A 21269-nucleotide genomic window follows, 5' to 3' on the forward strand; every position below is an offset into this window, starting at 1 on the left:
ATTTACTGTCTCGTGTACTATTAGGTATAACAACATGGTATGTTTGATTGGGGTGTATGTGGTTGAACAACCACCCAACGGTCAATATAACCTCACCTGTATCATGCTTCCTAGCAAATTAATCCTCATTTAATGACACACACTTTGATGTACATCACCTTCTCTTAGAATGCAATGTGAATTTGTTATGTCTATTTGAGCTTGAATGAACAGTCTAAGCATGCTGGGGACAAAGACCATAAATCAACTAAGAGCCGCTTCCCCTCTCGGACATGTCACCTTACTCATAGGTCCATTCAAACCTTAGGGGTTGGTTCTTTTCTCAGGGTATATCAGAGGCAGGCAACAGTGACCGCCCGCTCTTAGTTTTTTCATCCAGCCGCAACACTGTTCTGGTGAGACTGGGGAGCCCCCTCCCCCTCCACGGGGGCCCCAAGGGCCCAGCAGGCCTCGATTCCAACCAGAGGTGGGCTCAGGCAGGAGAGAGAAGACTCTCTCACAAAGAACCAAGGACAATCTCAAGAGTTTTGGAACAAAGACTCCAACCAACAACGACTCCAATCACCCATCCTTCCGACTTCCTCACTTCTCCTGGGTGCTCGGCGTGGCCTCAACAGAGTCCCAGGCCTTGCCCAAACCAGCCATGCGGTCCTGGAGAAAGAGAACGCTCAACCAACTTCCACTTGACACTGCCGGAACCATCAACGACTTCAATTTTCAACAACTTCAAGAATTGTTCCCATTACAAATGCAAGTATTCAATTCAATGAAATGTGAAAATGAAATTCTGATGGTTCTTCTCATAGACCCTCTTCCGGTTTCCAATTTCATCCTATCACTAACCTATTTATGTATTCATGTGTGTATGTTGTTTAGTTTATTTATATTCATATAAATATCTATATTTAGTTAATAAAACTTGTACATAATATGTATTTGGTTCTGTTTTGCTTGCAATACAAGTCACTTTACGATCACGGTTTTTGCTACTGGCTCAAAGTACAAGTACAGGCGAAGAAATAATTATTCTTCGGTGGCCATGGAAGATACCCTTTTCTTAGAATAAATTAATAATCAAAAGAGTTCGTTGGAAGAACTGATTAATTGATTGTAATATTAATTCAGCCACATCAAGTTAATCCAATTAACTGACCCAAATATTTATAATTAATAATAACAAGATATTATTGATTATTAATATTTCCAAAAAGCTGAGTTCCTTACATATATATATATATATATATATCAGTCTGTGGCCACCAGCAGGAAAACAACCGAACTGGCCGTGTGCGACCCTCCTCAGAGAGTCGCCACCCAGAGGACGCAGAGGAGAAATGATTTCTCGAAACCGTCCCTCCCCAGTATAGTTTATCTATTTTTGCACGACGCAATTCTCGAATAGCGTCAGTGCTGACAACCTCACATTCATCCATGTCTTTATAATTTACCCACCAGCGTTGCCTAAAAAAATTTTTATTTAGATGGCTGGTGGGTAACGTCGGGGTTAAAAATTATGACGCCGACTCGGGAGAGAGAAAGCTAGCAAGCGTCTCTTTAACCCGAGGCACTGTCATACCATGATACTTAATACCCATATTCTGAAAAGTTATCTGGAGACCAGTTGACCACGTCTCTACAACGTTCTCCATGGGATAAACTAGCGACGTCTTTTGAGGACGTGCCCACAACGTTTCTGGAACGTTAGCCAAGATTATAAAAAATGGAACTTTACCACGACGTCCTCACAACGTTGTCATAAAGTAACTACAATGCAACTACACTAACAGGCTTTAAAAGTTTTATTAAAATAGAAATAACAGAAAGATTTTTACAGCATTAAAAAAAAGAAATAACTGTGCTAATAGTATTAAAAGCAGGACCAATAAAAGAAGGGGGGAGGGGAAAGAATAAACTATTTTGGAGCAAAACACTGGTGTCATTAATCTTTCTCCAATCTGTGTCTTTCCTGTAATGCTGACATTAACCTACCATTACCATGACTTTTAAATACTGTCAATTTAATGTGTTCTTCATAATGTAAATCAGTGTGCAGATATTTTTTTTAATGTATGACAATGCTTATTAGTGGTTATTTTTCATGCCACTATATATATATATAACTTGACTACAACTACAGCCAAAATGGAAAACCCTTTTATTGTTGCTAAGGGTTTAAAATTTAAGCAGAGTAATGCAAACAGAAATGAAGATCCGACAGTCGCTGAATCGGATGAAAGCAATGACTCCAAGTGCAGAAGAGGCCAAAAAGGATGGAAACGAGTCCAATTGCTGAATTACTGGAAAACAAAAACAAAACAAAAAAGATACAGGTAAGACATACATTCTCATGTAATCTTGGGCTATATCACATTCTACAACCACAATTTAATGTTAATTTAAACTGACAAACTGTCAAAAAGTCAGGCTGCAAAAGGTGATTCTGCAGGCTCTGACGAACACACATAACAGGAAATTATACTTCTGCATAATGTGTCTCTTTTTACACCAAAAATGTGAATTCTGCCGGTATTCAGACAGTCTCATGCATACAGATACCTATACGGGCTACAATCACCTATGTAGGCGAAATTTGTTTGACATTTCTAATCGTAAACACAGCCATGTTGAAGCCTGCCGTAATGTTTTTCATTGATGTTAATCGCAGTCCACTCTGCTTATTGTTTTGTTATACAATAAATATCACATTTGTAATCATGCTGATATTTAGGGAAAATGGCACTCTTGCTCATGTAATAAACTACATCATATGACAGGGCTATTCAATTAGCTTAATTCGGGGGCTGGATTATCAAATCGAAATGTTGAGGTGGGCCGGTGGGTTAAAGGTATACTTCACCGCTGGAAAGATTAATGTCTTTTTAAATTGGGTTATGTAGTAGAAATGTGAAATTATTTTAGAATTTGGTGCCTTCTAGACTGAGAAAATCCAGAAAATGTATTTTTTGGCTCATGTGGATGAAAGACAACTCCCAGAATGCACTTTCTTCACTGCCCTATGAGGCCAGTCCCAAGCCACGCCTACCGGTTACAGAGGGCAGCATCAGAACTTGTTTACAGCTGTGTAAAACTTTTTTCCTTGGAATAAATATGAATTATACAAACTCATAGCAATTGGTAATAATTATTTCATTTATAATTATCATAGGCATAAACGAAAATATTCTGATAGTGAGAGTTGGTAACCACAGGTAAAACCATGCATGGCCACTCGCTCACTACCACTGTATAAAAAAATGCCTAAACAAAGGTAAAAACTAGCAACATACACCGGTATTGAGGTATATTAAAAATTCAATTACTTTTAGTAATTAAAATGTTAAAGGTTTTACTTTGGTTAGTTTGAGCTTAAACTATAAAACATTAACTTTTCTGTTATAGTGATGCTACCAGATTTGTGTTTAAATTTTATTTTGTTTCGTGAGGAGAAGAGTTGCAAAGTTCAAAGTTGCAACTGTTCTCCTCACAAAACAAAATTAATTTTAAACAGTTGCAAAGCTTCAGTTTGATTGATATTACTTAAAATGCACACATATATATATAAAATAGTGATAAGGTGTCAGGTAGTTGTGTGGCATTTTAATTTGCTTACCTACAGCTTCATCCTTCAAGCCAGGAAGTAAACTATGACACCAGGCACTTAAACACAGAAACAGAGGGCACAGTAATGAGCATCAATTGTTAGGTTGCGTGAATGCACTCTCTAAACAATTTCCCCATGAATGAACTATCCACGTATACACAGAGCAACAGCCTCAACATTCTAAACAAGCTATAGCCTAACTTACCTGCATCATAATCCCCTGACCCAGTTAGGGTTGTAAAGGAAATAAGACATTTAAAATGCATAGAATGCTCCTCGTCAGTCATACTAAATAACTGCCATAACGGAATTAACGTTTGTTGGTTGAAGACGGTGGTGGATATAGACTGATATAGACGAGCTCGAGTTGATTTTATTTTTTTCATATAAAGATTGTTGTTCACGTATTTTTAGTTTTTTAATTCAGGTCCATTAGACCACTGTCCCCGCTAAAACATACAGTGACATTTGTGGTAAGTAAAGTTAGGTTAAATGTGTAGGGATACGTTAATGTAGAGCAATCCGACAGGCTGATCAGGACCCCGACGCAAACGGAGTGGTCTTGAATCCGTCTGAAGGGGATGTATTCGCTATAACAACAGCATCGCTATACATTATCACACTTATTACATGGCTACCTAACAAATAAATCAATAAATTGACACAAAATATTGATTTTAAAAAGGGGTTTATCCTCCAGAGCAAACAGAACTGTGTCCATGGCAACGCTCTGTTTTTCATGGCAACGGTGTGTTATACAGATGTCTTTTATCAAGAAATAATAGACCGCATACTACCAAGAATTCAACCATTAGAATTCAACCAAGCCATGTAATAAATTAATATATTAACCTTTCGTCCACAGCAAACGTTATACGCTGAGGGTGAAGTGCGCAAGACAAGTACATTTCTTGGGCGAGCGATGCGCAAAATCATGCAATTGCAGAGCTCGCGAAGCACAATCTGTCGAAATAATTGATTCTTGAATAAAATACAAGCTAACATTTGATGTAGTTATAATTAAACACATAATAAACGTTTACATTATAAAACGTCTTACCTTTTTTAAAGTGTTTCTGTATCCGCAGTCTTCCAGCGATACATCTTACGTTACCAGCCGTGTGTGTGTATAAGCGGATATGGCCCAAGTTCCTGTTCACCTGTGGGTTTACTGGCGGACAGCAGACTATATGCATACCGCCACCTATTGTACTGGAGTTTAAAATGAGGTCTATGGTTCAATACTGTGCAAACACACTGAAAAGTATTTATTGAAGCGGACCATAAAAACAATAGGCGCCCCAGTGCAAGTAGCTTTTTGGCCAAGTCACAATAATACACCTTTGTTTGTAGAAAGATGTGGTTCACTTCATGAACTTATTACTAAGGTCACAGTTGGGTGTAGACTGTGCAGACCATTGATTCAGCCTGAATTTGTATAAATACATATATTTTTGGAATCATCTTTAAACCTTTACATTACATTAACATTTAAATTAATTCAATTTATATTCAAATTATACATTTAAACAAAAAAGAAATCTAACTAGGGACAATTTACAAATTAATACCGTTAGATGTATGATGTCATTTGCTCTAATGCGCTCTGACTGAGAGGGATAGTTCACACATATGAACTCGTATAGCTTATTTTTCGATGTTATCATACAATTTATACATTTAAACCTTTTTATGATTTATAAAATAATTATTCTCTTCTCTTTTTCAGCTTCTTCAGGTACCATCTGCTTGTTGTAAGTCATACACACCAGTCATCCTACATCTCAGATTTGCCATGTTCATTACGTTCTGATTAGTCTGTAATGAAACATTTTAACTCGTATAGAGGCCCATCACACTCATATTCAGCCTTGTTTATTGTTTTTCTCTTTTTCTTTTGCACGTGTCCACAGCAGCCCGATACTGTACACCCCAAAAGTTCTTTTAAGAGCTAAGACTTTTAAGAGCTTTGGTTTCGTAAGTACGTTTTGACTAACTATCAGACAAGTTTTCAGTATTTATTGGCATAATGAAGCATACATGTAACATGAAACTTTAGGACTGTTACCAGGTTTGATTAATGAAATAAATTTTTTAACTACTTTTGTTTTATTAGATTTTGGATTGTCTTCCTCTGTCGCCTCAGTTTTAATTGCAAGGTAAATAATATTACTTAGCTGCTCCTAAATGTGTTGTCAGTAATATATGTAACTGCCTCACAGTTTTAGTTGGGTTTGTTACTGTTTTTTGGTTCCTACCTGAAAAATAATAGATCGTAGAAGCGGAACTAATTAGCGCCAATTTTGTGTCCGCACGTAACTAATAGGAAAAAACACCCGAAGTGTAGAGCTAAAACATAGCATCGCAAGAGCTCTCCGAGATAAGTAAATATTAAGAATATAAAGATATCTAAATGTATATTATCCGAGTAAAAGAAGACAAGGAAAAAGACTTTGAGATTTAGCCCCTCTTAAGTAGAAAGCAGCCTACGAGTTCTCACGGGTTGATATGATATGTTGTAGAAATAAAACCCCGTTTTTAACCAAGACCTCGTGCTTCGTGTTGACTACTGGAGGGAGCTACAGTGAGAACTCTACTGCTCCGCATGAGTAGGCGAGGAAGACGGCATCGGAGAGCGCGAATCGTGGTTGGGCCTGGACATCTCCACATAGCAGCGCGGGCCTTCACGGACGGCATCGGAGAGCGCGAATCGCGGTTGGGTCAAGACATCTCCACATCGCACAGCGCGCGCGCCTTCACATACGGCATCGGAGAGCGCGAATCGTGGTTGGGCCGGGACATCGCAGCGCGCGCCCCTTCATTCCAGGGCGAGAAGACGCAGTGCCCACGGGAAGAATCAGGTTTCATAACGCAAATTAAGCTGTAATTCAGAGACATTAAGTGTTCTGCATAAGAGACTGAGACATTTATTTCCATTTCACATAAGTTAATATTGTTTTGTTTACTTCCCTTTTCAAATTGAAGTTCATTGATATTGCTACTGTGTTGATATTTTGTTTACTGATGAGTATCCTGTAAATATTAATAAGAACTATTAGTATTAAGAGTAAAGCAGAATTGGTAATATTTAGGCATTTAAAGGTGAATGGTTTTTACTTAATGTGGTATATGTACAAGTTTAACTAAGAGTTAATCTTTTTGGTTTGTTTTAAATTTCATTTGTGGTAATTTAAGTTTTAAATAAGGCCATATATAACTATAACAAGTTATCAGGCAAGACCATAGATCCATAGATTGCAAAGTAAATGTTATCTAACCATTATACTAGTCTTTGAGTACAGTTTTTATTTTGGATAATCAAGTTAATTTAGCTGCAGAGAGTAATTTTTCTCCAAAGTAGTGTTAGTAGCTATAAGTAATTAAAAGGCTAAGTATTCATATATCAGATTAAAATAACTACTCAATTGAGATTAAGCTACGTTAAACCTAATTTAGATTATTGTAAACAAGGTAATTACTCAACGAAAGGCAAGTTTAGATTTAAACCAAACTAAAGTAAATTAAGTAAAATGTCAGAGTTTGAGCTTTTCTTTGAGAGTGACAAGGAGGGTGCAGGTGAAGACTCGCAGCAGCACTGCGCAGACATGCAACCACAAGCTGATGAAGGCACAGGAGATAACCACACTTCCTCGCAAGAGCCACAAAGAAGCCAAAGAGTCCGCAAGTTTACGGAAAAGGGCCAAGAACTGCACGATGAGCAAGTAAGAAGATTTGCACACCGTTTCAGTGTGAGCTACGAGAAGTGGAAAGCTATCGCTAAGGGTGCCAAACAAGCGCTGAATGGACATTGCTCAAACAACCTGCTGCGTGACCACATCACTAAAATAAGCAACGCCTCAGATAATCTGAACGTTGTTTATGAAGATTTAAGGCACATTGACATTCCCGACCAAGACACGCGTCGCAGAGCAGACACCTGCGAAGCAGTAACAAGAACAATCATCCAGACTGCAAAGGCTCTTCTATGCACAAGAGGGGGTGAAGAACAAGGGGTGAAAGCAATAGAGTCTGTAATTGAAGCTGCAGCCTCAGACAAAGTAAGCGTCAACTCTCACCGCACCAAGTCGTCTGCTCATTCTCGAACTAACTCAAGAATAACATCCCGTTCAAGCCAGTCTTCTGCAAGACAAGATGCTGCTGCTGAAGTTGCTGCCAATGAAGCCACTTTAAAAGTATTGCTAGAGCAAGAATGTCATATCAAAGAACTTGAAAGACTCGAAACTGAAGCAGCCAATTTACGAGCTAAACAAGAGGCTGAAAATGCAGAAAGACAAAGGGTGCTGGAAGCCAAGCGCAGAGAACTAGAAAGATTGGAGACAATTAAGAAGCTAAAGGCTGCAAAGGCGAGACAGCAAGTATATGAACGAAGTGAATGCTCAGATGAAGAAATATTTGGGCTGCTCCATCAATGTGTCCCTCTGAAGGAGAATGAGGAAGTCAAGCATGAAAGTAACCTATTGCAGCATCGCTCCCCACCTCACTCTCTGACACAACCAAAACAAGAAGACCATACTGCAGCTCTTGTTAGAGCATTTGCAGAGTCCATTAGTGCGAGTCGTCTTCCTGTACCTGAACCAACAACGTTCAACGGCGACCCACTCAGATTCAACGACTGGAAAGTTTCCTTTCAGACACTTATTGACAGGAAAAACATACCAGCTGAAGAAAAAATATACTATCTGCGAAAGTATGTGGGTGGTCCAGCCAAAAAGGCCATTGAAAGCTACTTCTTGCTTGGCACAGAGTCAGCTTATTGTGCAGCGTGGACCATCTTAGAAGAGAGATACGGCAATCCATTCCTTATCGCCAAGGCCTTCAGAGATAAGCTCGACACATGGCCCAAGATCAGTTCTAAGGGGAGTGTGGAACTTCAAGAACTCGCTGACTTCCTTCGCAGCTGTGAGGCGGCCATGTCTCAGATCAAGGGTCTTGAAGTACTCAATGACTGCAACGAAAATCAGAAAATACTCTCTAAACTTCCAGATTGGCTGACCTCAAGATGGAATAGGAAGGTAATAGAAGTGGAAGAACAAAGTCACACGTTCCCAAGCTTTAGCCAGTTCGTTAAGTTTCTCACACGCGAAGCCAAAATCGCCTGCAACCCAATAACATCCCTCCACGCTCTAAAACCAAGTGAAAGTGAGAAGATCAAGGTTTCAAAGACAAAAGGTAATGGAGCAAAGGTATTGGCAACTAACTCAGACGAGAAAACTGTTACCACAAGCTGTGTCTTCTGTGAAAAGGCAGGTCACAGTTTACACAAGTGTCGCAGATTTATGGATGAGACGATTTCAGAGCGAGTCAAATTTGTTCAAGAGAAGAAATTGTGTTTCGGCTGTCTGAAGTTTGGCCATCGCTCAAAGGACTGTGAAAACAGAAAGATCTGCGATATGTGCGAAAAAAGACATCCAGCTTGCCTCCATGATAATCGCACCAAGGAAGAAAGGACGTCAACGCAGCCCAGTGGAGCAGGGGATAGTGGCAGGTTAAGGGAAAGGAAAATGGATCGGTCACAAGATAAAGCAGCAAGATCATCACGTGAGGCAACATCCAATAGAGTTATACAGAATGTTAAAGACACTCATACATCCACAGTCATTCCAGTGTGGTTGTCAGTCACAAGTGAGCCAGATCGTGAAGTCCTTGTGTATGCACTCCTCGATACACAGAGCGACACGACATTCATCCTGGAAGAAACGGCAAAGACTCTCCACACAAAGAATGAACCAGTTCAGCTAAAGCTCTCCACAATGGCTTCAAGAAATACAGTCGTGTCCTGTCGGAAACTGACTGGACTACAAGTGAGAGGATTCTACTCAGACAAGATAATTCCTCTGCCAGTGACCTACTCGAGAGAATTCATCCCTGCAAACAGAGATCATATTCCCACACCAGAGACTGCAAAGGCATGGCCTCATCTGGAACACATCGCAGACGAGATTGCTCCTCAGCAAAGCTGTGACGTGGGTCTGCTAATCGGATACAACTGTCCTCAAGCTCTTGTCCCAAGGCAAGTGGTGCCTGGTAAAGAAAATCAGCCCTTTGCTCAGAGAACAGACCTGGGCTGGAGCGTAGTCGGCTATGGCAACCCATGTCTCGACTATGGAGATGAAATTGGAGTAAGTCACCAGGTCATCGTGAAGCAAGTCATGCCTGGTCTTCAGTCTCCTTCAAACATCACAAGCGAAGTGCATTATGTCTGTAGAACTCAGGTCAAGGAGGTAGTCTCACCTGCAGACGTCATCAAGGTGCTGGAATCTGATTTTGTCGAAAGGTCTTTGGAGGACAGCCACATCTCTCAAGAGGATCTCCGATTCCTGTCAAAGATGGAAAGAGGCATCAGGCTCAAGGACAATGGTCATTATGAGATGCCGCTGCCATTCAAGAATGAAAGACCCAACTTACCAGATAACATGGTGTGCGCCATCCACCGTCTCAGATGCCTAGAACGGAAGCTGAAAAGAAACAAACAGTACTACAAAGACTACAATACCTTCATGGATGAGATCATAACACGTGGAGATGCAGAAAGGGTCCCAGAAGAAGACCTCAATAAAGCTCCAGCATGGTACATCCCACACCATGGGGTGTATCATCCCCAAAAGCCTGGGAAGATACGTGTTGTCTTCGATTGTTCGGCGAGATTTCAAGAGACATCCTTAAATGACCATCTCCTGACCGGTCCAGAGCTGACAAACACCTTGGTGGGAGTTCTGTGTCGTTTCCGGAAAGGTCCAGTGGCAATCATGTGCGACATAGAACGCATGTTCCACCAGTTCCACGTTAAAGCAGAAGACCAAGATTACTTAAGATTCCTGTGGTGGGAGAATGGAAATCTTGAAGCCAAACCATTCATCTATCGGATGAAGGTCCACTTGTTTGGTGCGGCTTCATCACCTGGCTGCGCTAACTATGGACTCAAGCACCTTGCAGCCGAAGGACAAGGACACTTCAGTGAAGCCACCATCAAGTTCATTCAGAAGAACTTCTATGTTGATGACGGCTTGTCAAGCTTAGCGTCTGAAAGCCAAGCTATCCAGTTAGTAAAGGAGGCAAGAGAGCTCTGCAACACAGGCAAACTCCGGCTGCACAAGTTCATTTCCAACAGCAAGAAAGTCCTAGCTACAATCCCCAAAGAAGAGTGTGCTAAAGCCGCCCAAGACCTGGACATGGCCCTGGGAGAACTACACGTGGAAAGAGCACTTGGCATACAGTGGTGCGTGGCTTCTGACGAGTTCCAGTTCAGAGTGATTGTGAAAGAAAATCCACTTACCCGAAGAGGAGTCTTGTCCACTGTCGCTTCAGCATACGATCCACTCGGATTTGTGGCACCATTCATCCTGGTGGGAAAACAGATCCTGCAGCAGATGTGTCGTGACAAGCTCAGTTGGGATGACATCTTACCTGATAATCTTCGACCCCTGTGGGAGTTTTGGCTCCAAGATCTGCGAAATCTGGCTGGTGTTAAGATTCAGAGATCCTACATTCCATCAAACTTTAAGGTTCAGAGCTATGAGCTCCATCATTTCTCTGATGCCAGCGTGTCAGGTTATGGCGAGTGTTCGTACCTCAGAGCAGTCAGTGCATCAAGTGAAGTCCACTGCTCTTTGGTAATGGGGAAGTCAAGAGTAGCCCCTACTAAGGTTACCACCATACCAAGACTTGAGCTGTCAGCAGCAGTCGTAGCTGTCCGCACCAGTGACATGCTCAAAAGGGAACTGGAGATAGATTGCATACAAGAATTCTTCTGGACCGATTCAAAGGTTGTCCTCGGATACATCAGTAACGAGGCCAGGAGATTTCATGTGTTCGTGGCAAACCGTGTGGAACGCATCAAGCAAAGTACGGAGTCTGCGCAATGGAGGTATGTGGCTTCTGAAGAGAATCCAGCAGATCATGCCTCAAGAGGTCTTGCAGCAGAACAACTTGTAGCTTCTAACTGGTTCACGGGTCCAGACTTTCTTTGGCAGAAAGAGCTGCCCAGCGAAGTAGTCAAGGTGGGAGAGATTGCAAGTAGTGATCCAGAGATCAAGAAGGCCCAGGCTCATGACACCCAGGCAAAGGAAATAAGGTCACTGTTAGATCGTCTACAAAAGTTCTCTGACTGGTCAAGAATGGTGAAAGCTATAGCCAGACTAAAGCGGCGTGCAAAGGAAGCGAAAGGCCTCAAGACAAGGTCCTGGGAAACCACCAGTTTAGAGGAAAGGAGAGACGCAGAGCTCAGCATAATCAAGATGGTCCAACAAGCAACCCTCTCTCAAGAAATACAAGGCATCCAGTGTCATAAGAACACACAAATCAAAGACAAGGCCAACAAATTACACAAGCTAGGTCCATTCCTGGATGACCAAGGTATCCTCAGAGTGGGAGGCCGCTTAACTCATGCTGCTCTTCATCCACATGTGAAGCATCCAGCTGTTCTCCCTAGAGACAGTCACGTGTCAGCATTACTCGTCAAGCACTATCACGAGAGAGTGCACCATCAAGGACGGGGAATGACCATAAATGAGATCCGATCCAATGGTATATGGATCCTGGGATGCAGCAGTGCAGTGTCATCCCATATTTACAAATGCACAACGTGCAGGAAGTTCAGAAGATGCACAGAACGACAAAGGATGGCAAATCTCCCGGAAGATCGAATGGAAACAACCCCTCCATTTACTTACTGCGGGATGGACTGCTTCGGGCCATTCTACATCAAGGAAGGAAGAAAAGAGTTAAAGCGTTATGGACTGTTACTTACCTGCATGTGTTCCAGAGCAGTGCATATTGAAATGCTCGACGACTTGACCACAGATGCCTTCATTAACGCTCTGCGTTCATGCATTGCTATTCGTGGAACAGTACGGCAAATAAGATGTGATCAAGGTACAAACTTTGTCGGCGCCAGACGTGAGTTCATTGAAGCATTAAAGGAGATGGATCAAGAGGAACTCAAAGAACTGAGATGTGAGTTCATCATGAACACCCCAGCTTCAAGTCATATGGGTGGCGTCTGGGAAAGACAAATTCGCACTATCAGAAGTGTCTTGACGTCCATTCTAGAACAGTCAGCCAGACAACTTGACTGCTCCTCACTACGGACGTTCTTATATGAAGTCATGGCTGTTGTAAATAGCAGACCTCTGACCACTGATCATCTGAACGATCCATCCTGTCCAGAGCCCTTGACACCAAACCACATCCTGACCATGAAATCCACGATCATCTCTCCACCTCCTGGAAAGTTTGTCAGGGAAGATCTGTATCTCCGCAAGAGATGGCGCAGAGTTCAACTCTTAGCCAACAACTTTTGGACACGGTGGAAAAAGGAATACCTCCTCAATCTCCAACACAGACAGAAGTGGACCAAAGACTGCAGAAATGCTAAGGTCAATGATATTGTCGTTTTGCAAGATGATGCTACACCACGAAACAAGTGGAAGTTAGCAAAGGTTATTGAAGTGTACCCAGGAAAGGACGGAAGAGTGAGAAGACTCAAGTTGCTTATCGGCGATTCAACTCTGGATGGAAGAGGAAAGCGCATCTCTAAACCTGTTCATTTGGAGAGGCCCATCCATAAGACAGTTACATTGTTGGAAGCAGACTGAAGACTCCAGCATCCTCTAGTCACTCTTTCTATCAGTTCTTAAGTTGAGCCATAAGTAAATAGTTAGTACTTTGAAATTAATATTATGTGCAGTTTATATGCAGTATGTGTGTCTCTTTAAGCTGTTCTGAGAAATCACTTGTGATTTGGTGGGAGTGTAACTGCCTCACAGTTTTAGTTGGGTTTGTTACTGTTTTTTGGTTCCTACCTGAAAAATAATAGATCGTAGAAGCGGAACTAATTAGCGCCAATTTTGTGTCCGCACGTAACTAATAGGAAAAAACACCCGAAGTGTAGAGCTAAAACATAGCATCGCAAGAGCTCTCCGAGATAAGTAAATATTAAGAATATAAAGATATCTAAATGTATATTATCCGAGTAAAAGAAGACAAGGAAAAAGACTTTGAGATTTAGCCCCTCTTAAGTAGAAAGCAGCCTACGAGTTCTCACGGGTTGATATGATATGTTGTAGAAATAAAACCCCGTTTTTAACCAAGACCTCGTGCTTCGTGTTGACTACTGGAGGGAGCTACAATATATGTTGTATATTTTATTTTTAAACTTACATTGGATATTTATATTTGGTAATTTTTTTGCGATGGGACAACTATCCATACATAGGCTATTTATGTAGATTCAGAAATTAAGAGAGCACTGCAAAACTTCCAACTTGATAAATAGATTTTTTTAATATATTTGCAGTTTAATTTCATGTGAATTGTTCAATATATAGCAAAGTAACATTTTACCAATTAATATCTATTGCAAGTACCTAAAAATAACAAACCATTCACATTGATGTGTTGCAGTTTTTGTCCATAAGTTCTTTCATTTTGCCTTCAACACTACAAGGTAAGACATTTACAAATTTACAGTAACATGTTCTTTCTAGTAGGATTTGGTTTTAGTGCTGAAAGACCACAAAAGGACCAAACATTACAAAAATACAATATTTAAAAATAAAATCTGATAATCAGTGATCCCTAAATATTTAAGAAAAATAAGACAATTTAAATAACTTGAAAGCTCAGATTGGGTATATAAAAAAAAGGGTGTACAAATTAAATATAAATTAAATAAATGCTACTCTCCTAGAATGAGCTCTGAAAAGAGAGAGATGCACAGGAAATATGTGCATGCTTGGAGAACCACAAGGCAGGCATTGTCCAGATCGCCATCTCACCTGGAGACTAATCCAGCCGTTGAAGTACAATCACTTGATCTTCCAGTTGAAGAACAATCAGAAGGTGCTGACGGAGTAGTAATGTCAGTTGATATGGAGCAGAATTGTGAGGAATATTCATCTGACACTGAACACCATTTGCACTCTGAAAATGCAAGAGAACAGCCAATAGCAACAACATGGGAGGTAATTAACAGCTTGAATGAATCCTTGGCCTTTCACCTTGAAGACGACGACAGTAAGGACACGTCACTGGCAGAAGAGCTGTCCACTTGGGCTATTGAAAACCAGATAAAACACAATGCACTTGACAACCTTCTTAAATTGTTAAAAAGGCATGGACACAGTGAATTACCCTCAACTGCCCGGACCCTTTTGCACACTCCCCGGCAACTTGACACACAGCAATCATCTGGAATGGAATACGTTTACTTTCCACTAAAACAGAAATTACAAGAAACGTTAGAAAGTTACCCACTTGATGAAGTAGTTAAACTCCACTGTATTGATTTATCCCTGAACGTTGATGGATTACCACTGTACAAAAGCTCCAAAACATGTATGTGGCCAGTCCTTTGCGCAGTCATGCTAGATCCTGTTACCATTTTCCCCACGGCTCTGACATGTGGTGCAAGTCGACCAACAGATCTTGGTTTTTTGGAAGACACAGTAAGGGACCTGGGTCATCTGATGAATGACGGGATTACCTTCATGGGAAGAAAAATAAATGTCAATCTGAGGTGCTTTGTGTGTGATGCTCCAGCTCGTGCATTAGTGAAAAATATTAAACTGTATTCCGGGTACTTTGGCTGTGACCGATGTGAGCAAAAAGGTGTGTGGTTAAACAGAGTCACATACCAAGAGACTGCTGACCTCACACTCCGGACAGATGAAGCATTCAGAAACCAAACACAATTTCAGCATCACCATGGGAACACACCTGTGTCTCACCTCCCCATAGACATGGTGAGGTGCTTTCCCATTGATTACATGCACCAGGCTTGTCTCGGTGTAATGAAAAGGCTCCTGCTCATCTGGACCAGAGGAGACAGAGCTGTGAGGGTTTCGGCCAGCCAAACCAAAGAGATTAGTGCAAGACTGCTGTCTCTCCGGAACTGCATACCATCTGCATTTGTGCGAAAGTCTAGGGGTCTTGAGGAGCTGGACAGATGGAAAGCAACCGAGTTTCGTCAGTTCCTTTTATACACAGGGAAGATTGTGTTAAAGGGAATACTGCCAGATGACATGTACTTACACTTCCTTTCTTTCAGTGTGGCCATGGCAATCCTAGTATGTCCAAGTCTTGTGCAGGAACATTCCAAATATGCCAATGAACTGCTGCAATACTTTGTGGAAAAAGGTAGGACACTCTATGGACAGGAGTTCCTCGTGTACAACACCCATACCATGCTGCACATAGCAAGTGATGCAGAAAACTTTGGTTGTCTGGAAAATTGTAGTGCCTTCATGTTTGAAAACTACCTGCAGTCACTGAAGAAGATGGTGCGTTCTGGCAGACACCCACTGATTCAGGTTTCTAAGAGACTGGAAGAGATGAGCAAACAGAAAAAAACTCCAAACAATACAAATGTACAGAAAATCTCTACAAAGGCCCGAGACTGTGCATACATCCTCAGTGGGGGCCAATGCTGTGAAATTCTTCAAGTGCCAGACAAGGAAGAAAGAGTGCTTTGCCGTGTGTACAGTAAACCGTACCCTCTGTTCCACAGCCCATGCATGTCATTTTTGATTGGTGCCTACACGTACAACCAAAAAAACAACACTATCAAATGGATTCCAACATCAGAACTCACAAAACATGCGATAAAGATGAATGCAGAAGACAGGAGTGTGATTTTTCTGTCATTGCTCCACAAGTTATAATCAAAGGTAATAGGTTGTCATGTGATGTGATTTGAGGCGATTGGTAAATATAATTAGCTTCTTTTCCATTTATAATGATTTTTCTTGCTTCTTGCAGAATGTATGCAATAGTTGAATTTTTGGAGGAGGGGACTTGTGATTTGGTACTACAGACCTGGCTTTTTGAAGAAGATGAGGTATTAAATCTCACTTGTATCAACAACATACATTAACAAATATCTTTACATTCACCATGAAAATCAAAATGGACAATTCTTGCTTTTATGGAACATAACAGTGCATCTTTAAAATTATTCATGCACATTTTTTGTAAAGCACTTTTAATCTTTTTTTACAAAAGTATTTGCATGCCCTCCTTGTAAGGACAACTCTTCTATTTTTTTTCCTCATGTTTCTCTTTTCAAATTTAACACATTGTTCTCCCAACGAATGTTAGTTCCATTTAGCGTGTTTTGAGTACAATTCTCAATTATTAACATTTACATCTAACTTTTTACTTGAGTTAGATTTTCAGTTACTATTGCTTTCATATTACAGTTTGCAATTATTTTCTACTTCTACAATATTTATTTCATAATTTAATTGTACTATTTTAATGCAGGTACAATACTGTTACTGGCCACCAATTAATGTGACCAAAAAAATTAAAAGGCTTGAACTACCTGATAAAAAAAATTGGACCAGGCACAGGGTCAGAGTGTTTGCAAAAACAGGTATTTCATTTTACTTTAAAGGACCATTCAAACAAAATGTTAGTGCAACTACTGTTAAGGAATGCTAAATTATACTCACTGTATTTTTACTTCAGGTGACTATGAAACTGCTAAAAAGTGGTCCAAAAGAGCAGCTGTGCAGTCTTCTGTGGAGAGCTCTGATGACGTTCCTAAGAGAAAAAAACGACAAGTGTGTCTCAGCAGCTCCGATGAAGGTATGAACCTGAGCATGTGAAAAAGTTTACCAGTAAACAATTAAAGTAATTCAAAAATCATTTTTATTCATTTTTTTTTTTAAAGATACTTCTTCAGTACCTCACCCCAAAAAGAAGAACCGGGTGAACTGTACAACAACTGGTAGGCCTTTCTTAGTTTTAATTTTTTTACTTTACCACAGTGTTTGGGGGTTTTCAGAATACCCAAATTAATTTCATTAGTTGATTGATACCAATACCAGTACATTTCATTTCTTATTTACAGTGGAACCTCAGCTGCCATTTCCCCCAGCATTTAAACCGAACAAACAAACCACACTAACGCAATCAAGACCTGAAGATTGTACCATTCTTGATGCATCATTAAGACCAGCGCCTCCTAGAGACATCCAGAAGAATGGTAAATGCAAAACATAATTTGAAACTTAGTTTTTACCTTTATTTGAATGAATCAATATTGATTCTCCCAGATCACCTCCTGAGCCTACTCACTCAGAGAATCATCAGCATAGAGAGTGAGATGAAGGCGATGAGGAGCTCAACAGCAGCCCTGTATGAACTCTATGCTCGTGCCCTGGGTGATGGGACTAGTCAGCGAGTGGAGGAGATGAGCCTTGATGTGTGTGGCACTATGGAGGAACTCCTCTCTCTTGAAGAAAAAATGAAAGAGGAGACATTTCGGAATAGAGTGGTATATGTGAATAGTGAACTATACGTGAAATGACAAAAAAGTGTTAGAATTAAGTTAAATAACAAAAGTTATTACCATTTTGAAAATGTATTCCATCTTGTAGACACACCATTTAAGTCTTGTTGGAGGTCCAAACCCTGGGGAAAACACCCGGCGGGTGATGCGGGCAGTGGCCTCCTACAGTGTTTGGAAGGAGTTTAGTCTGAAGGGGAAGAAAGGGAAGAGACCACTGCAGACCTTGAACATTATGAAGGTCATAAAAAGTAAGTCCAATATGTTAGTGACTCAAAAACCTGTATTACCAGTACTTTTTAAACCATTGCTGCATAATTATGGAATTTAATATTACAGAGGCAGTGATGATGTCCAATCCAAGAATCCAGCAAGCAACAGTGGAGGACATTGTGGCAGACACGCTTAAGCATGCTCCTGCAAGGTGTCAGAATGTAAGCTCCTTTGGTGCAGTTTGCTGTAAAATAGTTATTATCATTATATTCTAATTATATCATTTAAAAAAGGGAGATGACATGTTCAGTTCACTTAGTAAAAGTAGAAACAATATGAAGTTGACCGCTTAGTCACTGGTTTGATTTACTTACACAAACAAAGAACATCTGACTGTACATGTGAGTGGAACATTTCACATTATGTCGTTTAGGTCAATTAGGCTTGGGGTATGTTTGAATTTTAACTATTCCAATTCCGCTCATTCGAATCTAATTAACGTTAGGTAAAACAAAAGTTTGGATCTCGTGCTATAAACTAACATGATTAGCGCATCTCACCTCGTCATAATTTACATACAGTTGACATCTGACAATCATAACAACAAATAAAATATTAGAATGAAAGATATGATTCATGGTTACTCACACAGCGCAGCTGAAGTTTTTTCTTAAATCGTTCATTCAACAACTGCCGAACAAACGTCAGTTCTTCTTCATTTTGGTTTAATGGCGGGTTGCGAACCAACATGCCGCCACCTACTGTGATGAAGTGTGAAGAGAACTGGTTTTCTCACGTAATCCCTATATAGGCTACTATTTTTTAATCCACTAATACTAATAAACTCACTATTGCATGTATTTGTTTCCTGCATTTGAGCCATTTAGTAAACACAATTACTGGATTTATAGTATATTTATAGTTATCTTATATGATTAATATAATGAAACCATCATATTTTAAATAAATCATATTGACCAGCTGAATCTAACATTTAATTTAATTTCAACAAATGTCAAAGTCAACTAAAAAAAATTATGTGCAATTAATTGTATAAAACTGAAATATTCTTTTCATTTTGCAGAAGCAGGACCAGAGAAAAGGTGTGCAGCAGCATGATGACGATGATGAAACACTCCTACTTTTTGAAGACGAATAAGACTTTTTGATTCATTAGAAATTTTCATTGTTTTTTTTCTTTTTTTTTCTTAAAGATCAAATTAATTAAAATTAATGTATATGCCAAATTTTCACTTCTCAATAACTTTGTTGTTAACTTTTACAATATATATTAAAAAATTATATGTTAATTGTTTATTAGCTTACTGTGGAAAATGTCATCAACTAACTGCTGATTAATAAATGATATGAATGTTTTCTAGTTGATTGATTCTTGAGGCACACGTGTGTGACACATTGATGCATGCGGTGCATATAGGCTACACACAATCGTACAGGTAACACACTGAATAAATGCTGATTAGAGATTTTTTTTATGTGGTTTTGGTCGTTGCTACAACTAACACGGTGCTTTGATGTTCCGTCCTCACAACATACCAGTTTGGTCATTGAGACGTACTCATCACGTTCTTGCGACGTACCACTATAACGTCGCCACGACGATTATGGGAATCACAAAGTTACGTCGCTGGAACGTTATGTGGTACGTCGCTACAACTAACACGGTCCTTTGATGATACGTCCTTACAACATACCAGTTTGGTCATTAAGACGTCCTCATCACGTTCTTGCGACGTACCACTACAACGTTGCCACGACGATTATGGGAATCACAAAGTTACGTCGCTGGAACGTTATGTGGTACGTCGCTACGACGAATATGGTCTGGTCCGGTTACGTCTTCACAACGTAACTGTGTTAGCTGGGATTGCGTTGCAAGTATTATCCTAGTGAAACGCCATTTATATATTATTTGGGAAATGTACTTAATTCAGCAAAAATTGTATTAAGTTATCTGGTGACCAGTTGACCACGTCTTTACAACGTTTTCCATGGGATAAACTAGCGACGTCTTTTGAGAACGTGCCCACAACGTTTCTGGAACGTTATAAAAAATGGAACTTTACCACGACGTCCTCACAACGTTGTCATAAAGTAATGTCACGCTGACCAAGTGACTAACTGACGACGTCGTCACAACGTACTGTGTTAGCTGGGATTACTATAGTTAGACGTAGGGCATTAAACACATAAAATAGAAACCGAGTTATTCCACGATCTTGACACCTCAGTGTGGTGTGGAGATAGGGAAAAACGGCAGTCCCCGACGAGGAGGCTGAGATAGGCCTACAGAGTTTTTCTGTTTTTAGATTTATTTCATCTAATAAACTCCTTATTTTCACTCTCATAAAGTTCAGCTGGCCAGAAAATATTTAACTAGCAACAACACTAGATAAACCTCCTTTTAAAGCTCCTCTTTATTCAACAGAGTTATGAGCTGACTTATTTATTCATTTATTGAAAACTCAAACATCTGCCTTTTCTTAATATCTTTATTTGTTTTTTTCTCTTTTTCTAAACAAAACACTAACGATACCAATTCCTCGGAACTGGAAATCGCCAGCACTGGATCTGGCAGGTGAAAGCTGAGATAGGGCAGAGCCCGTCCCAACCCCCGCTGTCAGATCCGTTTGCGAACCCCAAAATGCGAGTCGCCGCCGTGCATCGGCAACAGCGGGACCCGCGCGGGGAGCGCGAACCGAACCGTCCTCCTCGAAGAACGCCCGGCGGGAGCGGAGCGTCCTCACGGACAGTTTCTCGCAATGCTCACAGTCAGCCCCCTCGAGAACTGACTGTGGCATGCTCCACTCCCAAATAGTAACAAAAAGCTGATGTGTGTGTCCCCACCCGTGATATAACGTGGGCAGGGAACAACACAAAAGCTGCTTGCTCTCTTTTGCCATAATATATATATATTGCAACTTGACAGACAACAATAAATATGACAAGGACAGAATACACAGATCGCTTGCTGAAGGCAACAGAAGCTGTCGCGGTCTGTTTTCTGGTGTGCTTTATAGCTTCCTGGTCTATGACGTCACCGCCTATGACGTCTCGCTCTTCCATTGGACTGATTATACACGTGCTTCACGACGCAATCACGCAGCCACATTACTGTAACTC

General features: G+C 40.5%; 1 protein-coding gene across 3 annotated transcripts; it reads right to left on the minus strand.

The window, feature by feature from the left end:
• Positions 1-2141: 2141 nt before the first annotated feature.
• Positions 2142-15528, minus strand: LOC143735779 (uncharacterized). 3 transcript variants are annotated; one of them, XM_077226023.1, is made up of 8 exons: positions 15338-15528; positions 15000-15104; positions 14753-14835; positions 14620-14674; positions 14398-14542; positions 4662-4813; positions 3611-3657; positions 2142-2297 (listed from the first exon to the last, which is right to left on the minus strand). In XM_077226023.1, exons 2-7 carry the CDS (start codon positions 15082-15084, stop codon positions 3626-3628), a joined length of 552 nt encoding a protein of 183 aa, XP_077082138.1. In that variant the 5' UTR covers positions 15085-15104; positions 15338-15528; the 3' UTR covers positions 2142-2297; positions 3611-3625. The 3 variants fall into 3 exon arrangements, 2 of the variants coding, with proteins under 2 accessions (XP_077082138.1, XP_077082137.1); XR_013203298.1 differs by lacking the exon at positions 14753-14835 and having other exon boundaries at positions 14876-15104; XM_077226022.1 differs by lacking the exon at positions 3611-3657 and having other exon boundaries at positions 14933-15104.
• Between the last annotated feature and the right edge of the window lie 5741 nt (positions 15529-21269).

Source organism: Siphateles boraxobius, unplaced genomic scaffold (genome assembly GCF_051911475.1).
Source record: "Siphateles boraxobius isolate OS27281-9 unplaced genomic scaffold, OSU_SipBor_1 13, whole genome shotgun sequence".
Lineage (NCBI taxonomy): Eukaryota > Metazoa > Chordata > Actinopteri > Cypriniformes > Leuciscidae > Siphateles > Siphateles boraxobius.

What these genes read in the sequence shown, in the direction of transcription:
- LOC143735779 (XM_077226022.1), bottom strand. Translation starts at nt 15,002, where the DNA reads ATGGTAACAGGATCTAGCATGACTGCGCAAAGGACTGGCCACATACAT. An exon ending in AAGGGTCCGGGCAGTTGAGG is followed by an intron (nt 14,675 to 14,752) that starts GTAATTCACTGT and finishes GGTTTTCAATAG; the next exon opens with CCCAAGTGGACAGCTCTTCT. An exon ending in TTACTGTCGTCGTCTTCAAG is followed by an intron (nt 14,543 to 14,619) that starts GTGAAAGGCCAA and finishes TTGCATTTTCAG; the next exon opens with AGTGCAAATGGTGTTCAGTG.